The sequence below is a fragment of the Fringilla coelebs genome, assembly GCF_963513975.1.
Source record: "Fringilla coelebs genome assembly, chromosome: 3".
Classification (NCBI taxonomy): Eukaryota; Metazoa; Chordata; class Aves; order Passeriformes; family Fringillidae; genus Fringilla; species Fringilla coelebs.
Genome location: NC_140030.1, coordinates 68137829 through 68158036, shown reverse-complemented (window position 1 = coordinate 68158036; position 20208 = coordinate 68137829). Strand labels below are relative to the sequence as shown.

General features: G+C 39.4%; 1 protein-coding gene across 5 annotated transcripts in view; it reads right to left on the bottom strand.

Moving 5' to 3' along the window:
* RGS7 (regulator of G protein signaling 7) overlaps positions 1 to 20208 on the bottom strand; it is a 231719-nt gene that overhangs the window by 200596 nt on the left and 10915 nt on the right. For 3 of the 5 annotated variants that reach the window (XM_084203389.1, XM_084203385.1, XM_084203387.1), the window contains exon 3: positions 2838 to 2949. The exons of 1 other annotated variant lie outside the window; for it this stretch is intronic. In XM_084203389.1, coding sequence (XP_084059515.1) covers positions 2838 to 2915 — 78 coding nt within the window. In that variant the 5' untranslated portion in view covers positions 2916 to 2949. Of the gene's footprint in view, positions 1 to 2837; positions 2950 to 20208 lie in introns of those variants that run through there. One more of the 5 variants, XM_084203388.1, reaches the window with a different exon arrangement.

Below are 20208 nucleotides of genomic sequence, written 5' to 3'. Positions count from 1 at the left end.
AGATACTATCTACATTCTATATTACTTGAGATCACAATCTGATTATCAATTGTTCAATTCTTCAAATTAGCAACTAATCAAAAAACAAATGCATTCAAAAAAATTAAAAAGCAGCCTTTTTTTGTCAAGAGTTTGAAACAATTAAGCCGTAAAACCTAAATTTGGAAACACTAGGACTCCATTCTGTATAAAATTTTTTATAAAACGCTCCTGACAGAATCAGGATTTAGGCAATACAGGGCTGTAACTCCATGTAGTTCAGAACACATTTAGTTCAGATTGTGTCTGGAAGTTAGACAGACTGGAAGAATTACCAGATTACAAAATTGTGGTTTATAGCCAAAATAACAGCCTTCACAGCACAGCCAAATTTTAACTCTCCGTTTACGTAAGAGATACCCCATCTACTCTTTGCCAGGATATATCACAAAATGCGTGCTTTTCCATCTGTTGATGTATAAACTACTGGAAGAAAGTATTTCCACCTTCGTGCATTTCGGCAACATTATTCAAAATATAAGACTTCAAATTCAGTTCGGACTGAACCCAGCCAGTAGCATGTTTATATTTTCTTTCTAAAAACTGTTAATATGTTTCCAGTTGGCCAAAAAAGACACTCCTTCACGAAGCTGTCAGATCTAGTTCTTTGTTCATACAGTGCTTTCATTCCCAAAACAGACAGAGACAGACAGACAGACATGACAGACAGAGAGAGAAGTGTTGTGTTTTCAAATGTATTACAAGGAATCCTGTGATTTAATTGTTCCTATTAAAGAATTATACTCAGAGATGACATACTCTAAAATGACATGATTTCCACTTAACTATCCTCCTTTTATGTTCCAGACCCAGAATTTAGAACGTTTGCTTACACCAATATCCTATTTCAAGAAAAGGCAGATGACTTCCTGAAAAGCTATTATTTTGTTGCCTGTTTCTTGAGTACTGCCTAAGGAAGGGCTGCTTAGTTTTCTCTCTGTACTCAAACACAGTGTGCATAATCTGAAATTATCTTTAATTCACCGTGCTACAAAAATAAGTATGCAAAACAAGAAAAAACAAATAGGGCAGGCAATGCTGTAGAAGGCCAGTATTTTTCAAAGTTTCATACTCAGAGCACAGTTTGTGCTCTTAGTGACTTAGTGACAACAAGGGAAGGACCACTGCTGCACTGAAGGACACAAATTCCTATCATTCCTTTACAGATGTACCACAGAGAACAAAAGAGGTGTTTGATGTCTTGATTTGCTGAGCATACGCCTGAGGTGGTGTGTCCTATTCCCACTCCTCATTTTCAAATCTCCTGTGCACCACCAGGACTCTCGTCACTTGCCTAAGCTGTTCCATTCCATCTGGATGCTGCTCAGAGGTGAAGCTGCCCAGAAGCCATGATAAATTTTGGCATGAGGTCATACTAAACACCATAGGCCACAAATTTTACCAAACTCACCATAGGAAGAGAGAAACAGTTTCTCTGTGTTGTCCCTCTGTGTCCTAAATAAGCAGAGAAAAGGCCTTTTTGCCAGCACTGAAGTAAATGGCAAATGTGGAAAGATTCTGTTTAGAAAGATCAAAAACCTCTAACGAACAATATAAGATCTGGTATATTGCTTTTCATATGTGCAGCATATTTTCATGTATGCCTTTTGAAACACACCTGTGGTGTTAATGGCAAGCTAATCCTGCATTTTTCTAGATGAGCATTCATAGAAGGATAACCACAGCTAGATTCATAAGTTCATTCACTTATGTAAAAAGGAATCTAATTTCACAAAATAGCAGATACAACAAAATAAGTGAAATCAGCAACGTATCTGAAAATGTGAAGTGAAAAAAGCATGCATCAGACTTCAATTTGAGACTATTTTTTAATTTCTGGGAAAAGAACACTTACCACAGTTACTGTTTATACTTCAGTTCACCTCAAAGACTAAATTGATTATATATCAGATGTTTTCTATTATAGTTAACTTGTAAGGGGAAAAGTCAATGCTTCTAACAAAGTAAAGTATTGATTTTTTTTCCACCTGGTAAAAACAACCACAAACAAGTTAAGAAGCACTGTGTTCTAAGAATAAACAAGCAGTTGTATAATTACTTATTTCAATTTGCCACAGCAAAATTATTTTTTCTCCATTATTATTGGAATTTATGTTGTTATTCTTTTTTCTTAGATGCAATTAAGGCTTTTTAAAAAAAAGTATAATGCAAAATCTCCAAGCATTTAATCCCACTTAAATTAAAGCATAATCACTAAATAAGCCTCGCTATTAGAGCTCAATACCTGGAAATTTAGTGTATTGATGTTGTAAGAATAACTACACTAGAAACCTTCCCAGAGAAAAATTCTAAAGTGTATGTTTTTGAAGGGTTTTTGATTTGTGGCAATCACAGATAAGTGAGATCTTTAATCAGTTTTTCCACTCTTATGAAATAAATTAATGGTTCCTACTTCCCTGCACAAGAAAGAAACACTGTATTTTACAGCTGATATTTAGCTTTAATACATATGAAACCATTTTACAAATAAAACTTTTAAAGTGAACACTTGACCTCAAAACACGGTCCAGTCTCTGGCACATCACCACCATCACATATCATATGTATCAATGCAGAAAGTGACTGAAATACATCAAGTATCTCAAAATGAAAAGCAGCTGCTTCTGAACAAGATGCAAAGTTGACATGTGCAAATTTTACCATTTCAAACCATTCAACAGATACAGTCATTTCTCTGTTCAAGAAATTGGAGAGAAACAAAAATAATGGCTTCACTTGCTAGGCAAAAAAGTCCAGGACTTCACCTTCCTCAGCTTCTGAAAAATACAAAGGCTTACCTTTCTGTACACCAGCATGTTTGGAGATTCATCAGCCACCCCATTGCTGCTTTGCCCATAATTATTTCCTTGTGCCATGTCCCACAAATTTGATCCGCTTTTGGATGCTGCACTGTAAAAGGTAAAAGTGGTTTCAATAGGGCATCGCCTCAGGTCTCCTTGCTTCCCTGATGATTAATGGACCTGACTTTCTACCAACATGTTATCGAAATCAGTGTATGCTCTCACTCCAACAGATATTTACACGGGAGAGAAGATGCTAATTCGCCATTTACTGTCATTACTCTCTTTTGCCGGTAAATTCTGGATGTAACGTGTTGATCTAATTTAAACGTTAATGAATTGTCCCTGGGAACAGCTCCCTGACACACCGCTAACCACCACATCACACAGACGCCTCCTCACCAAGCGCTTCTTCCTCCCCTGCACGGGGCTCACCAAGGGACGCTCTGCGCCTTCCAGGCCAGTTTTGGGAGGAATGACTCGGCCCGTGACGTGGGTTCAGCAGTGCCCTCCGCTCGCAGCTCGGGTCGTAGCAACTTTCACAACATTCAAACGCACGAAAAGCAAACCAGACCCTTTGAACCTCCCTGTAATTTACCAGCACATCTGTGCTCGTACGTATGCCGGGGCAGGGGAGCAGGTGACGAGGGAAAATGAAGAACCAAGCCAGAACACTGTTCCGGTTGCTTTCACCTACTTTCATCGCACTTTACCGCCAAACACCGGCTCCCTGCCAGCCCCGTCTCCTCCCCGCCCTCCCCCGGGTCACACGGGAGCTGCACTAAGCAAGAGCTCGGATCATGCCGTAGCTCCGGCTTTGCACGCAGGTGTAAGAATGCGCTCCATCTACAGACCACCCCGGCGGATGCGGAGAGCCCGGAGAGCCGCCGAGCCCTACTCCGAGCACTAACCTCCCGAGCCCTCCCCAGCCCCGAGCACCCTCGCCTTCGGGCTCGGCTGCCGCCCGTCCGCCCTCCGGCCCGCGCTGCCCCCGCAGCGCCCGCGGGGGGGGGCGCAGCTCCGGGCGGCCAAAGGCCGGGCGGACCGGACCGGCTCCCCGCGGGCAGCCCGGCGCGGCGCCCGCAGTTCCAGCACCGCGGACAGCGGCGGCAGCGGCGGCGCCGCCCGGGGGGCCCGGCGGGAGCGGGGCCGCGGCTCCGCGGCGGCAGGCGCGGGGCGGGGGCGCGGAGGGGCGCGGAGCCCGCCCGCTCTGTTACCTCCTGGGCCAAGGTCACTGCGCGCTGGCCGCGGCTCCTCGCCTGCTCCTGCTGCTCCTGGCGCGCCCCGGGCGGTGGGTGTCAGCCGGCAGCGGGCGGAGGGACGCGGCGATCGCTCATCACACACACGCACACACACGCACTGCGGGCGGAGGCGCTGCTGCCGCTGCCGCCGCCGAGGCTGCGGCTCTCCCGTGCTCTGCCGGAGCGGCGGCGGCTCAGCTCCCTCCCCGCAATGGAGCGGCCGTCACGTGGGGGACGGGCACGTCAAAGGTGCTGCCGCTGCCGCCGCTCCGCCACACAGCAGCAACCTTCCTCCTCCTCCTCCTCCTTCTTCCTTCTCCTCCTCTTTCTCGGTGCTCTAGCCTCCCTCACCGAAAACAGCGGCCAAGAAACTGCAGCTGCCAGCAGATCTGGCAGCAGCCCCTGTAAATGAGATTAGGCATCACTGGTGGGCTGGGCAGGAAGAGAATGTGGGCTAATGGGATAGGGAAGGAAAAGGGGAGTTGTTGGGGAAACTGTGTCGCCTCCTTCGTATTTCTTTACCGACAGCAACAGGGAATATGCCCCTTCCTCTGTCTTATGCTGGACACCTCGTGTATATTTTTCAGTGAAAACTAAGGAGAGCCTGTGCTCTGTTGGCACTGCAGACTTTCCTGAGCAGCAGAAGAGATAGAACAGAGTGAACCTGTTTCAGGCAGATAGGAAGAAACCCTGAGGACACCTCAAGACACCCTCGGGACTGTTTTGCCATGCCCCAGGCAACTGCCTAACTTGTGAAGGCCTCACATTGGCTACGATAAAAGAAAAAGATCAGATCTCTCAGTCTTACTTCCCCACCACATGCACACAAAAATACTTTTGCAATACCACTTTTGCAAGGGGGTTAAAATGCCCAGAACTCAACATCCACAAGAACACTTTGGTATATTTTGATTTTAAAGTGTCTTTTCTGGAAACAGTAGCTCTTATTACAAGAATGATCTTGCAAAAGGATCCTCTACAGTGCACTGCACTTTGTGGAGTGTGTGCTGGTAAATCATGCAATTCAAGCAGAGGTTTCCATGCATACTGGGTCACCTTCACCCTTACTCATTCTACCTTTCTCACATCTCAGAGAGCCTCAAACCAACACTATCCTGCAAGAAGTTTGTTGTTATCATCTATTGCAACTACTTTTAACTACTCTTTCAAACTTTGCAGATGCCTTGAGATACTTTAACAGAGGATGTGGTAAATTAGGTCAGGCAATGATAGGGAGTCACAGTGGCAACAATAAAATGAAGGAAAAAGGACAGAACCAATCTGGACTTTTTGGAGAACTGAGGAAAGGAAGACATAAGTTTGATAATGGTCCTGAAACGAACACCAGAGTAAAGAAAGATGATCTTCATCACAAATAGGAATGTTTTTCAGAGGCAGAAGTTGTAAAAGGTGAAATGACACAACAAGAATCATCAACTCTGTTCAGTGAGATACACTGGCTGCAAAGAAAAGGAGCTCTGTAGCTGAGACACTGTGTGTCTCAGCTTCTACAGAGGAGAATAATTTATCATGTCACAAGGAAAAGGAAATGTGAAAACAAATGGTGTTAGAAAAGAGAGAACTCTGAAGTTTTGAGGTGGAAGAGAACAAGGGAAAGACTTCAACAGCACAAGCATTAAGTGAAGAAGTGTCAATGTTAAAAGTAGCTGGCAGAGGAATTTATTAAACCAAAGATTGAACAGAGAACTAAGACCTGTTTCGCACTAAAATTCACTTCACAATAGCATCTCAGTGAGGCTAATAAAGTAAGGATATAAATATTAATCTTCCAACAGATTCTCTGATTCAGCTCAGTCCACTGTTGAGAAATGGGAACCAGCAATAAAGATCTCGGAGTATTTTCACACAGACATCCCAGACAAGCAGCACTGCAGTGTTCAGAGCTCAGCAATTCGACTTTGTAAGTCTGACAGGTGCACTAGACAACAAGGGAAATGCCTCCCAAGACCTGCTAAGAACACAAGTGATGCCCCTGTGGCTGTATGGCATCAAAATAAACTCAAAATCTTATTTATGAGACTGGTGTTTAAATTCTTTTTCACAAAGAGTAAAAATGGGAACTGCACAAAATATAATTCAAATATAATTTTACCCTTAGAGAGGGATAGGAGGAAAATCTTTTAAAATGTTGATAAGATACATATTCTTTCCACTAGCTCTGCCAGGCACAAAACATAGTATTTGTGTTAAAGAGCATAAAAATCAAACATTAGCAAGTTTCCAATGAGATCAAATATTTATTTTCTTATTCTGCCTCATTTTGTTGTTAATGTAAGGGACAAAAAACCCCACATAAAATAAAAGTGTTTTGTACTACAGTTCTTGGACTACCTACATGAAGTTACTCAAAAGCTGACTTCAAACTACCTACTTCCTATAATGTATTTTGCAAATAGATTTTGGTAGCAGTGATGTGTCTTTAGAAAGCTCCCCAACAAAGCTGACTAATTTAGGCAGCAACATTTTCCAAGCTTTTATTCTCTGAGACTATCCTTAAAGCAAAGGGCAGAAGCATACCCAACTGAGTTAGATTTTGGCTATGCACCTCCAATTTTGCCTTTGCTTTAACTTTGTTTTAACCATTCTGATTATTTTCCAAGTAAAGTAAAATAAAATACAACATCCTATACTAATAGGCAAAGTTTACATATTTTCTTTGAAAATATATAATTTGAAAATAATCAAATTTTAATAACATAAATGCAGTTCTAAAGCAGAGCAATTACTTGGGCCCATGGAAGTTAAAAGGGATTTTTCCAGTAACATCAAAAAGAACTGTATTCCACAGTTTTCAATCTTGTCCTCAGAGCCAGAGGAATACCTTGAACATCTTAGTCATGTATCTCACAACTACAGACCTGCTACACTGAAGCACAACAAAATTTTTTCACCAGCATGTCCACTGTCTAAATGAAGTAGAACTCTAAACCCTAATGGAGTTAAACAGAAGACCAGAAACTATCCAACAGAATTTGCTTTTTGCCATCACTTTGTGGTGAAAGAGACCCTGGGCTGGACTACCTTCATAAATACAAGAAGAAAGAAAATAATTTATTTTTAAAACATGTAACCGGATAGTCTCATTTATTGTACTTGGGTGTGTTTGTTCAATAGCCTATAAAAAGCTTTAATTCATAAATTACTTACACATTTTTCCCATGCTGAAAGTCATCACTTATCTCATATACAACCAGCATTAGCCTCCCCAGAAAGCACGGTCTGCCAGAAGAGGAAAGGCCTTTTCAAAATGCAAGGCAAAACTACTCAATAATAAAACAAAGATGATGGGGAAAGGCTGCCAAGGGGCAGCTTTATCTAACAAGGCAATAAAGTACACATGATTGAGCAAGGTGGTGACTACATTTTCTGTGTTTAGCTTTCACTGTCAGGACAACTCAAGTATTCCAGTAACATCACATGCACATCGCATTTTTAAGTAAAAATATTACATCAGGATGTGTAACAACAATCTATCTGGATATGATCAGAAATTTTGCTGTCTGTCCTGCTGGCCAATGCTGTAGCATTATGTCAGTATGCCCCCTATAGCCATCAATTTATCTTGTCTTCTGCCTAGACTAAATGTTCCTTTGAGTAACGACATGCTGTGCAAGCTCTTAGCACAGCATGATCTTGTTCTATGACCGAGCTTTTAAAGCTTTAGAGCATTATAAACAACCACATTCAAATTTACTAAGATAATGTAAACATGCTAACTGAACTCCAAACACTGACATGAGTTAATATTGTGCTACCTTAAAGTACAAGACCCAGATTTTTTTCACTAGCTGGTTAGGCACAGAGACAAGCTGCCTACTTTACTCAAACTCGTGTATTTGTGACCCTACCAATCCACAAGTGTTTCACTGCCAGGCTCTGAGCAGGTACCTAGTGATTCCAGGCCCAGCCTTTGGCCTTTTTGATGAGATCTGAACACCTGCTCCTTCAGGAGTGAATTGCAATCAATCTGTTTAATGTAGGTCTTCAAATGTCATCGTGATGATTACAGGTCACAGTATATATTTTCTAGAACTGAACCCAGGACTGACTTAGAAACTTCACCACTTTCTTCATTTTTTTATGCTCTAGGGATTTGGTTTGTCACCTACCTTAAAACACTATTAAAATGTTAATTTCCTTTGTCAATTTATGATGCTGACGATCAAAACTATTGGTGTTCTGTCAGTTAGGGAAGGAGCTAAAAAACAACAAAAAGTTATTTTTATAACATAAAGAAAGGAGGTAACTAAAAAGAAATCTGGATTTAACAAAAAGAATTCTGATCTGATAGGAAAAAAAGAGTTGTGGAGAGACATCATTTCACAGGAATGCAAAATTATTAGAAATAAGGAAAGCCCATATTTCTATAATCTTTTTTAAAGTGATAGATAGATAGACAGATAGACAGACAGACAGATAGATAGATAGACAGACACACACCCCCACAGAGAACACAGCACAATTGGCATATATTTGAAACCTTAATGCGACAAATTTTATCCCTTAGTGTTATTGTAACAGATTGTCCACAGCTACCTAGAATTTTGTATCAATATAGCGTCCCACCAAAGCTATCCATGGAAAGTCAGCAGCTTCTCCCGACAAAGCAGAACAACCTCCAGCAGTCCCACTGCAGTCCTGACAATTTATCCTGTTGTAACTTCACCCAGAAGAGGGCAGGCTTTCTCAGACAAAGAGAGAGAGGCTACGATAGCTGGCTGACACACTACTAGGATTTTTTTCCCTTCCTAAAGGAGTTACCACAACTGGCTATACACCATCATTTCATCAAAAAGTGAGAGTGGTTACAGAAATGAAACATCACACCACGTTCCTTTAAAACTTCCTGGAAGACCTGCGATTAATAAGCTCTGATCTTACAAAAAGTTACAAGCTGGAAAAATCAATCAAGCACAAATGGATAGAACAAATCTGCAGGAAATAAGAACAAATAAAATGAAAAGATGGAGGTTTCAGTCAAATTTGGACCTCATCATACTAAGAGCCTTAATTCAAGCACAGTTCTGAATCCTGGTCTCCTAACTTCCAAAAGAGCTCTTGGGGATGTTTTCTATTTTGTGTAAAAAAATTAATTTTGGCACAGAACAAAACCTGAGTTCACAAAATGGGACACTTTGTCTCTGCTTCAGATTAAATAATTAAAATAACGGTGTGTCGCTCTCAGCATCTCTTATCACTTGGTATTTACAACTCTCCCCAGAGGCAAAGATGAGGAGGTTATAGATTAATATCTGCATCTTCAGATGCCACATACTCCACATAGGAGTGTCCAATTACTGAGCAACTCCATACAAAGTAAGGAAAGAAAACACAGTGATTGTGGTTTTTTAAATTTAGCTACAATGTTTTTAGCCCAAGCTATTAGCCTAATCAATCTGACAGCAGTCTCAGGTTAAAAAAAAATACCCATGGTATTTTTTTTGTGACTAAACAAATAAAAAACTCCAACAAACCAAGGAACAGGCTCTTCCCCTTCATTCCTCCAGAAAATCTCTCAGGCAGGCCTGATTCATATGACAGCACTTGCTCAGATCAAAATAGAATAAGCCACTTATTAAGGATGAGTTAGGAAGACATTGATTTAGAATCCTTTGGCATGAAAGGACCAGAGAAAGGAGGACACAGAAGCCCTATAAAGGGAGGGAGGAAAGAGTACCATGTGTGAGAATGCCATGGTTACAGACCAGAACAGATTAATTGTCAAAAGACCTCCTAACAGAATTAACAGGAAACACTGAGAACTATCTGGAGGAATAATTTGTGTGGAAAAGAACTGAGTTGATGAATAAGAAAAATGCAGTAGAAGAAAACAAGGGGGAAACAAACAAATCCAGAAACCCTCACACTGGTCACAGTTAGCAGGGCATGGTTCTTGCAAGCTGTTGAAATGGTTTTGGGGGAAGATATCTTGAAAGTGTTCAGAAGGAGATGAGGGAACAACTGAGAAATTTTGAAAAGTAAAAGTTGTCCCTTATTGTATCTGATCTCATCCTCTGTCAACTGAGATAGAATTTCTAGAAACTCCTGTTAAATAGGTAAATACCAAAAAATACAGAATACTGGCTGACTTCTGCAGGTTTTTGTCAGTTCTCACAGGTGTTTTATCTTACTAAAAAACAAATTTTCTACACCATACTTTTTAGACCGTAAGAAAAGCTTACCTGTTCCACAAAAATGATAAAAACTGTGGCAGCTATCAAGTCAGGAAATAGCTTCAAATGTTAGCAGCACACCATCATAGGTAGCCTACAAGTATCAAACTTGCCTATGCAAGCTACTGCTGAAATTGCCCACTTTGCTCATTCCCTCCAGCAATCAGAGTTGATGTGACTTAATCTCATTAATTCACTGAGCTGAATGCACTGGAGAAAAAGAGAGCTCAGCAGTTTAACTGGCTTCGTTCATCATTTTTCTTTCCTTCCCCCCCCTTTCATTTTGAAGTTCCCTCTATCATTCATGAATTCCCTGCCTCATATCCACAGACAATAGAATAAAACATCTTTTCTCCCCCCAAGGTTGCTTTGTTTTTCTAAAGGCTTAAATCAGCCAGAATCAATTTGCTGATTGTGCATCACAAACTGAACCAATCTACATCGATTTATATCCAAGTACACGCAATAAATACAGTAATTCTCAAACAGGAAATGGAGTTTTCATTCTTTTAAACTCCACATAGCATCTAGGCTGAAAGGAGAGCTTTATTTTTTAAATCATATTCTCCAGAAACCCAAAGGACTAAAAATTACAAAAAGAAAGTGTCTATAATGACTAAATAGTCCCATTTAACAAAAAAAAAAAAAAAAAAAAAAAAAAAAACTAACAACAACAACAAAAAAAATGGTAGCAGAACCACAAAATAGAGATGTGGGTTTGCTGGGGTTTTTTCAAACCACTGAATAAACTCAAGTCCTTCCCAGAATGCACTCCTCACCACAAGATTGTTTTACTTCAGTCTACAAGATTATTAGCAAACATTCAACTTCTATACATTTTCTCCAATACTAAAGGAAACTTCCTTAAATTCTCAAGTATAGATGTATAGTTCAAAACAGTTGGCTGAGAAAACAAATTATATTTATTTTTAGAAAAGTGTGAAACCCTTGGCTGTATTATCTAAAGTCATAACAGGCTATTTATTTTTGAAAAACAGTATACCTAAACTAGCTACAGATTCAGTAGTTCAAAGTAGTCAGTCAGAATAGTTTAGACAGTCAAGAAAAGTCTCACAAAAACCCTATATCATAATACTTGCTTCAGCTTTCAGTATTTGAGAGTCAGAGAGTAAAAAATGCATCTTTACTAAACTATACTATAATATAATATCAAGCCACTCTGCAAGCAAGGAAAACAAAGCAGCCTTGACATTATAGCCTGAAATACCCAGGCAGTAAGGAAAAACTAGAAGGAAGTTAAAAGAGCAAGACATGTAGGAAAAGAAATCTTTTTTTGTGTACTCTCTTTCCAAAATGTCTGAATTTTGGTACTGTACACAATATCATTCTCCAGTCAAAGAACTGCTTAGCACAAGGATCTATGCATTTGGCTTTTTCACTAGGTTTTACTTCAAGTACAAGAAGCAGACACTGAAGCCTGATAAGGTATGTGACAGATAAAATGCTTAGCATGAAAGAATTACTTCCCCACCAATACAGCAATAGTTTAAACTTTATTTTTTGCAAGAGAATGGAGACAGACAGAAGCAGGAAAATAATCTGGTAGTAAAATAAGCAGAGCTTTGCTGCACTAGACTGGGAACTAAAATTTTATGCAAGGCTATCAGGTGTCCAGCATGAGATTTATACAGTATAAAGGCTTGTCTTGTAGGAGAGGAAAGAAAGCTATTTAGCCATGGATAGATATTTAGCCTGTGGATAACAGAAGAGAGAGAGATAGGGGAAAATGAATAAAGAGGTCATAACATTGAAGGCAGGAAGGTAGCGTGAATACATCCAGACTGGAAAATGATTCACAGTGGGGAAGGACAGTACTACTTATTTAATAAGGAAGCAGAGTGAAACCAGATTTCACTATCTCAATGGCTGTATGCCAAATGAAACTTACACAGCTTCCAGTGGTAAAGTAAGAGTGGACTAAGATGAACGAGAGGAAGTAAAGAAGACAATTCAGAAAGCAAGCATTGATCCCACTTTCTCTGCAAATTGATTAGATTTTCAGGATAAAATTAATGAAATAAAAACTAAAATTTAATCCAAGAATACCGAAAAAAAATTGAATGCTATAGAAAAGAAGAATGCACCTGGCTATTTACCTCAACAAAGAAAAGAGACTCGGGGAGTCATAAGAAACCAAAATACTTGGAGATTGGGCAAAAAAGAAAACAAAGAGCAATATAGGTACAGAGCAGAAAGAGTCTACTGTTGCTGGACAAGGACAATCAGTCTTTAAATTTAATTGATAACATCTATTTCCTTACTAAAATAATAAGGGAGCAAGTTCTGAGCAACTTCCAGATGAGGACAGCATGGCTTTGTATATAAGAATAAATTTAGCTAGTAAGGAACAAAACTGGTTACAAAATATGAAAAGCTAACTTCTTAGTCTAAACCACAAGGGATTACAGGGAGTTCTCTAAAGACAGAAAAAGCCACAGCAGGGTGGCTAAAAACCTAAGTAAATGGCTTTTATGCGTCAGAGGGAAATGAAATTTACAGTCACAAACTCAAAGCACTGTTCATAGTTATTTCACACTCCTTCTCTTGTACAGCATCTTGTCACCTGATAGTGCTACAAGATGGCAATGCAAAGGTTCTACCCAGTGCGTTGACCTCATGATACTATTTGTTCTACATTCACCAGTCTGGATACACAGTATTGAAATAGATGTCATTTTATGTCATTATAATGCACTTATGTCTAGCACAAATTCGTCACAGACAGTGGTGGCATATTTGATAGTGGAAGAATAAACAGAAGTGAAATCTGGCTTCAGCTCACTTCACCTCAGACCAAAAGCTCACCAAGCAAAAAGCAGCAATCAAGGCACTTCCTGGCACACAGCAGACATTCAGGGGGGGCAGTGATTAGGTCCACAGACTCAGCCACAGCTCTTCCCAGCTGATTTCGTGTGTCCTTTCTGAGTTGTGTGGAGATTATTTCTATGGCCATATTAGCATTTCTGTTCTCATCATCAGGAATATTTTTCATTCTCCTAAAGCATCAAAATTTGCAAACAAATAAGAGGAAGGACCTTGAAATATGGAACCAACCCTACAATTTAGACTGACAATACCTTGCAAAGCAGCAATCACTTTCCACAATCCCATTCAGAGCAAGCTTCATCAGACATGAAATTCACATCCAGGAAGAAAACAGCAGATATAGAAATGTAAGTACACATGCCAACCTAATCACATTTTGAGCCAACTAAATATCATTTTGGTTTGGAGAAGCATGTTCCAGTATATTGCTCCTGATGTTCTAAATACTGTAAGAGTGCTTTGCCAGTCACAACACAGCTATTGATTGTCCTTCCCAGCCTCATCCACAAGGCTAAACACAATATCCCAATAATTTGTATGCAGGCATCTGTGACAATGGAAGGTCAGTATTTGTTAATTAGAGTAGAAAGAGAATAAAGTCACGAACTCAAATGGATGATGATTAGCAGTAATGTGAAAATGTTTCAATTCTAAATATCACCAGGTAATAATGGCATCATCACAGAGTACAAGTGCTGCATCCAGGTCCATCCTCTTCACTCTGGCCCCTCTCCATTTCACTACCCAGCATTTGGGCAATGCTACCTGGATAACCTCTCCATGCCAGCAATTCAGAGGGAAATGAAGAGGACAGAAGTCACATTTCCTCCTCCTCCAACCAGAGCTGATTCCTGACTCCTGCAGTCTGCAGAAAAGCAAGAACTGCTGCTCCACAGCTAGTAGGGCAGTCTGTGGATGCAGAGAGTAGAGTACTTTGAGGCAATGACCGCATGTCTAAGCAGCCAAACTTACACTGCAGTTTTTTTTCTGGGGCAAAAATCCTCTAAGAGTAAGTCCTACAACTCCAGAGAAATGAGATGTTCTATTTTGCTATAGACTGTAATAGAGACACCCCACCTCACAGGCCCTTCCTTCCTTCTCAAACCGCTCTTGTCCTCCCTCCTAAAAGTGAAAATGCTGTCACAGTTTTTACTGATGCCAAATATTCATAGCTTCATGCACCGGCACAAGGAGGTGAGAAGTTTTGCTATTTCAACATACTAACTTTTCTGCAGTATTCCAAGATCTTTCTTACCCCAGCTCCCTTGCCAAAAAAGACATTATTATTCCCACAGTGGAAGCCAAGTAGCTCTAAAACCTGTTTAAAGCAGCCTAGCAAAATTCATGTCTAGGAAAAAAAAGCACCAGGATTAAGAGGCAAGAAATCAGGTTGGACCTTCAAAAGTTCCAATAGGTCATTTAAAGGGTGGTATCTCTTCCTTTAAAAATAAATAATCACTAAAACAAATGCAACACTGATGTCTGAGCCAAATAAAGCATCCCTACCAACAAAGAAACCTATCCAAATGGCAAAGTTCAACTGGCTTCACTGAACACTGACAAAATATTTCTGAAGATTTTCTTGGAACAGTATCTAAAACATTACAATTAAACATGTGAAGCAGCAAAAAAGGGAACAGAAAAGGGAGCTTTCTAGGGCATCAAAAGTGGGACACAATGTATGATTAATTTTTTTCAGATCTTTAACTTTTTTAAAATGTGCTTAATTAAAAGAAACATATTTGCATTACTCATGCAGTTTAATGTAGCTCAGGTCACCAAATGCTTTGTGATTTGTAATTATTAACAGTTTTAACTGCCTCTGAAAATTTAATTAGAGGGCTTGGAAAAAAAAATCAAGAATTTTCACTATTCACTTTGTAAGCAAACATTATTTACTGCATCCAACTTTAGATACTAATTTAGGTTCTTACTACCTATAGCAGTGGCATGGAATACAAAGTTTTGGGTCCAGGGTCTTGTTTGGCTGTCTCTTTTTCTAAACAAAGAATTTAACTTTCTGCCAATTAAAGGGCAAGCATATAAACCGTAGAATCTTCCCAATTTATTTATCAAAGAGATGAGGAAGAGATTGAAAGTACAATTACCAGAGAAATATCTCCATTACAGACCACTGGAGTGCTCTAACTCCTAGTTATGCTGCTGGCAGCATAAGTCAGTAATGGGTTGCTGAGAAACTACCTTCTTCCTTTCCTGTGTTGTATCCCTCGTAAAGAACAGACTGACTTCACAAAGCGAGTGCTAACTGACCTGAAAAACTCAATTCTTCTGCAGAGAACTCAAAGTCCAACTTGCTCACTGGAGTCTGAATTTCACCCTTCAGCTACAGTGTTGAGATTGAGTGACTGGTGCAGAGACAGCAACCATTCCCTTTCCTTCCTCTGTCCAGTTTTATTTCTCTCAGTCCTGAACTTTTTATTTTTTTAATACCTTTTGTATTGGTATACTGACTTTTCAGACTACCAAGGCAGGCAGGACCTCAGGAGTGCTCAGAGTATCAGCACAGGGCTCCAAGCAAGGCACACCTTCCCAAAGTGCAGAAAAATCCAGAAGTGTTTCTCAGGACAGCCACAACTTCCTGATTTGAACAGCATGACCCCATAGGTGAGGACAGGCTTAGTAATTCCACAGCTTTCAAAATCCCATTTCATGGCAATTTCCTGAGAAACCACAGCTCCCTGAGGTAGAGTAAGGAAAGAGGCTTTGGTCTCCAGACCCTGTGGAATCCCACCTGAAAAGGCTTCTTTGAAACCTCATTCCAGCAGCATCCTAAGGAGCCAGTGAGCTTGTTTCTGACACATAACACAACAGGAGATAACTATGGCAGAGAAAAGTGCAATTACACCAGGTCACAAATGGGAGCAGGTCATATAAAATGTGTTACTTGGCAAACAGCACTAAAACAGCACTAAGACAGCCACTCTGGCATAGGGAGCAAAACAAAACTGAAAAAATTGCAGGAATGAAGCAAGCAGATGAACAATGAAAGACAAAGTTAGGGACATGAATTTAAAGGAAAGAGACAAAAGGACAAAACCTTTCTGGCCTATAGTAGGTCAAGTACAGTTAGGTAAAAAACAGAATAAAATGGGATTTTATCATCAAAGAGGGAGGTGGGAACACAGTAAGAGAAAGAAAAAACAGTTTTAGCATGCAGACAGCCATTTCTCCCAGAAGAAATTAATCTTTCTAAAAAGCAAGGTGTGGTATTCCTAGGATTATATTTTGCTTGAGGGAAAGAGACTAGAAAGAATGGCTCATAAAAGACCCAAAATACAGGAAAACCTGTGCAATTTCAAGCAGAAGATGCATTATTTTGGATGCAAATAATTGCATTTGCTTTGTGTTTTTAGACATGTAGCATGAAAGGCAAGGGCTTTCATACATTCCACATGTTATGCAGACCTGGATTTTCTGCAGGCTTTTAGGAAAATACTGTTTCTACCTTTTCAAAAATCAGTGTTCAATACAAATACTATTGTAGGATTTTTGTGCATAGTTTCAGTAAAAGGAGAGTGTTTAGAGAAAGGATTCTTGGTATTTTAATATAAAAAATACCTTCATAATTTAATTTGGAATTAAATAAGATTGAAAGGTAGATCCTGATGCCCTAAATTCAAGTGCAGATAATTAGTCTACTTTGTGGGGAAACTAGAAGGCTAAGGAATCAGTTATTTTCTGTTACTTCTGAACAATGATCAGTACTTGAATATCAGTGCTAAGTGAAGTGATTTTATACATACAGCTGCTTTTTAAGTTGTTTCAGCAACTTCAGGCAAAATTTTCTGAATGTGCTCAGGCTTCTGGGTTCAAAACCTACAGGCAACACTCCATTCTCTATTTGCAGATGGTATAGCTTTTATTTATAAAATAAAATTAAAAATTCAGATTTCTTTTTAAAAATACAGACATTATTACTCTTGGAGAACTCTAACCACATTTGTTACCTTCAACATTTGCATACTTCCTAGAGACTCAAGTTAACAGCCATCTCCTCCAAGATACTTCTATTTCTTCTACTACTTCAATTACTGAAAATAACTCCAATTCTTTTCATAATTGCATCCTTAAAGACCTCAGTCCTATCACCAGTCTTACTGGGCCATAGAACTGCATTTCTATGGGAAATGAAAGAGGCTACTCTCCACATACTTTTGGGAACTGTGGAACAACAGTTTGCATCCATATGGCTAATCTGTATCCCCCCCAAAACAAGGGGAGGTTCTCCCTCATTGCAAATGGTTGCTAGTTCATTATATCCATCACAAGGTATTGCCAGAGAAAAAAAAGCAATTGCCTCAGGTGAAAATCACACCAGGAAATTCACTGAATACACGGGGCAGCGCTGAAACAAAATCCCTAGCCCTGCTAAATTTCCTAACAGAGACAGTCTTATAGCCCAAACTGATTATTTCTCCCTGACCCATCCATATTTCAGTTAGTTCACAAGAAGAAATACTATTACATCATGAGGATTGTCAAACAATTGGCTGGTGGAGCTGTAATCAAGGTCTTTTTAAAAAGACTGCACTCCCAAATTTTTCTGAGAGTGATATATTTGTGATGGTGCAGTGCAAAAGTAACAAGATTTAAGATAACAGCTTCTTTATTCATCACAGTTACTGTGAGTATTATACTTAGAATTATTTTCAGACTATCACATTAAAGATGCAGTAAAGATGTGTGACTCCTTCCCACTCCTTCAAAAAAAGATGGGAGGGAAGAGAGGGAGAAAGAAGCTGAACTAGAACAGTTTGTGAAAATGACAACACATCTCATGCTGAAAAAAATCATAAAGACAAGAGCTACATCCTTAAAATAACAGTTTCAGTTAAATACAGATACTCTTTCTCATTTCCAAATTTAAACAGGTATCCCTCCTACCGATTTTATGACAAGTGCTGTCATGTTGAGCAGCCCTTGGCTCTCTAGAAATATTCATGCTCAACATCTTCTAAAAATAGTTCCTGGTTGTTCTTGATGCAGGAATTATTTGTTTAAGACTATAATTTCTCCTTTCCACTAACCAAGACTCAGTTCTGTTTTGGATAAATTTTGATGTGTGAGCAAAGCTCCTGACTTATACAGCGTGATGTAATTGTGCTGACAAGATTCACTTGCCAAGCTAAAACATACAATGGTAAGGGAATGAATAAGCAAGCATACAAAAGGCTGGTCATATCATCAAGTCATCTATTTAAGCTGTCTAGCACGTCTCTTAAAAGCGTTGAAATTGCTTAGAAATCTACCAAAAACTGTTGGGCTAAATTTATTCCCACAAAAGGTGTTGGTCCTAGCCTGAATTTTCCTGAAGACTTCAAGGAAGTGAAGGCTGCAATGATTGGGCATTACCTTGTCCTTACTGTTTTGGACTGTTATCAGCCAAGCTGGAGGTTAGAGATCTTACGTTGTCAACCACTACCCTTTAGGGAGAAACAAGTCGTGTATTTCCTGTGAAGGTTATACAAGAAATGGAGAGGAATAGATTTGGATGAAGAGCAAAGAAGAATTTTCCTCCTGGAAAGACCACCTCAAAAACTCAAGGAGAAAGCAATACTGGTTCTAACAAAAGGACATGAACTGAGAATACGAGGCAGTAAATACTGGAACAGGGAAAGAAGCTAGAAGTGAGAGCTGGTGCGTAGGCAGAGACAGATTGTACAGGAATCTGAAGGAGGACAGATACTGCTTTACACTGCTGAGTAATCCTGGCCACAAAGGTACCTTTCTCAGCTGTACAATCAATTTAGGAATACAGACAAATTATGACAAGTCTAAGAACAAGGAAGATTGAGGAGTGATTTTTATGTGCTTGGGCTTCCTGGGCTAAGAAGGGAACTCATCAACCTATTGCAGATTCCCACTGCTCTTCTAGGGTATTTTGGTGAAAGTAACTCACATTTCCCAGCAAGCTCTCAGCTCCCAAGCTGAAGAGGACAGGAGGTGGAAAAAAAAGTAATCTAAGAAAGTAAACAGAGCCATTTATCTGAAGAAGAAATACTTTTTTTCTCAAAACAAAAGGCAAAGTCTAAATGCTGTCTTCCTTCTTTGAACAGGAAGAGCTGCTTTATTATATAATAACACATATTAATGAAAGCAAAAATTTAAGACTCACAAAAGTCTTAGAGCTCCTTATATGGACAATCAAGTAACATCAGCCAGACATTGCTGTGAACTAATGACAAATGATTTACGGGTTAGTGTTCCTTTCTAACTCTTCTATATAAATATTCAGAACCGGCCACATGAAAAAAAAATTGATTGGAACTATGGGGGAAAAAATTATGGGGTTTTATGTGTGGATTGGCAGTCTGAATTAGAATAGCATAAACTTTGTTACTACACAAACAAACACTTTTTCCTCCTTAAGTACAACCTTTAAATGCAGGCTCCTCAGTCAGCAAAAATTTGAAACAGAATCTAATATTTTGTTAAGATCTATTTTCCCCCTTTTAAAACTTCATTTTTACTAATTATAAAAGAGCAAATTTAGCTTATTACCTTATCTCATATTTTCCTACCTAATGTTTACTGTAAGAATATATGAAAGAGACAAAGAAAGTATTTTTCTTACCTACTTTTCTCTGTAAATCATTTTGGTGGACTCACCTGCTCCAGCTCTCTGGAGGTATCTACTTCTTTCCATTAATCATAGGGGCAGGGTAGAGAGCTAGCACAGGCTAGACATTGAACTTTCAGACTGCAAAGACTCTAACATAACCAACCCTAGGTTACTTCCATTCAGTTCTATACTACATGAGAGCTTCTAACACCTTCCTAAAGCAAAAAACATACTTAAAGACACTCAGTTCTTAAACTCTCCTGAGGTCAACTAGTACAATTCTGCACTTTTGACTTGGATACCACTACAGACCATACACACACACAAAAACTTGAAATACTGCATTATCTCATTCAAAGAAAATAATAGGAGAATTACTGAGGTGAATTGTATTTTGTGATGATAAAACAAAGTCAGGGTTTAATGTTTCTTCACTTATACATATTCAAACTTTTACACATAGGTTGTAAGAACGAAGGCTTAAGTTTATATGGGAACAGACT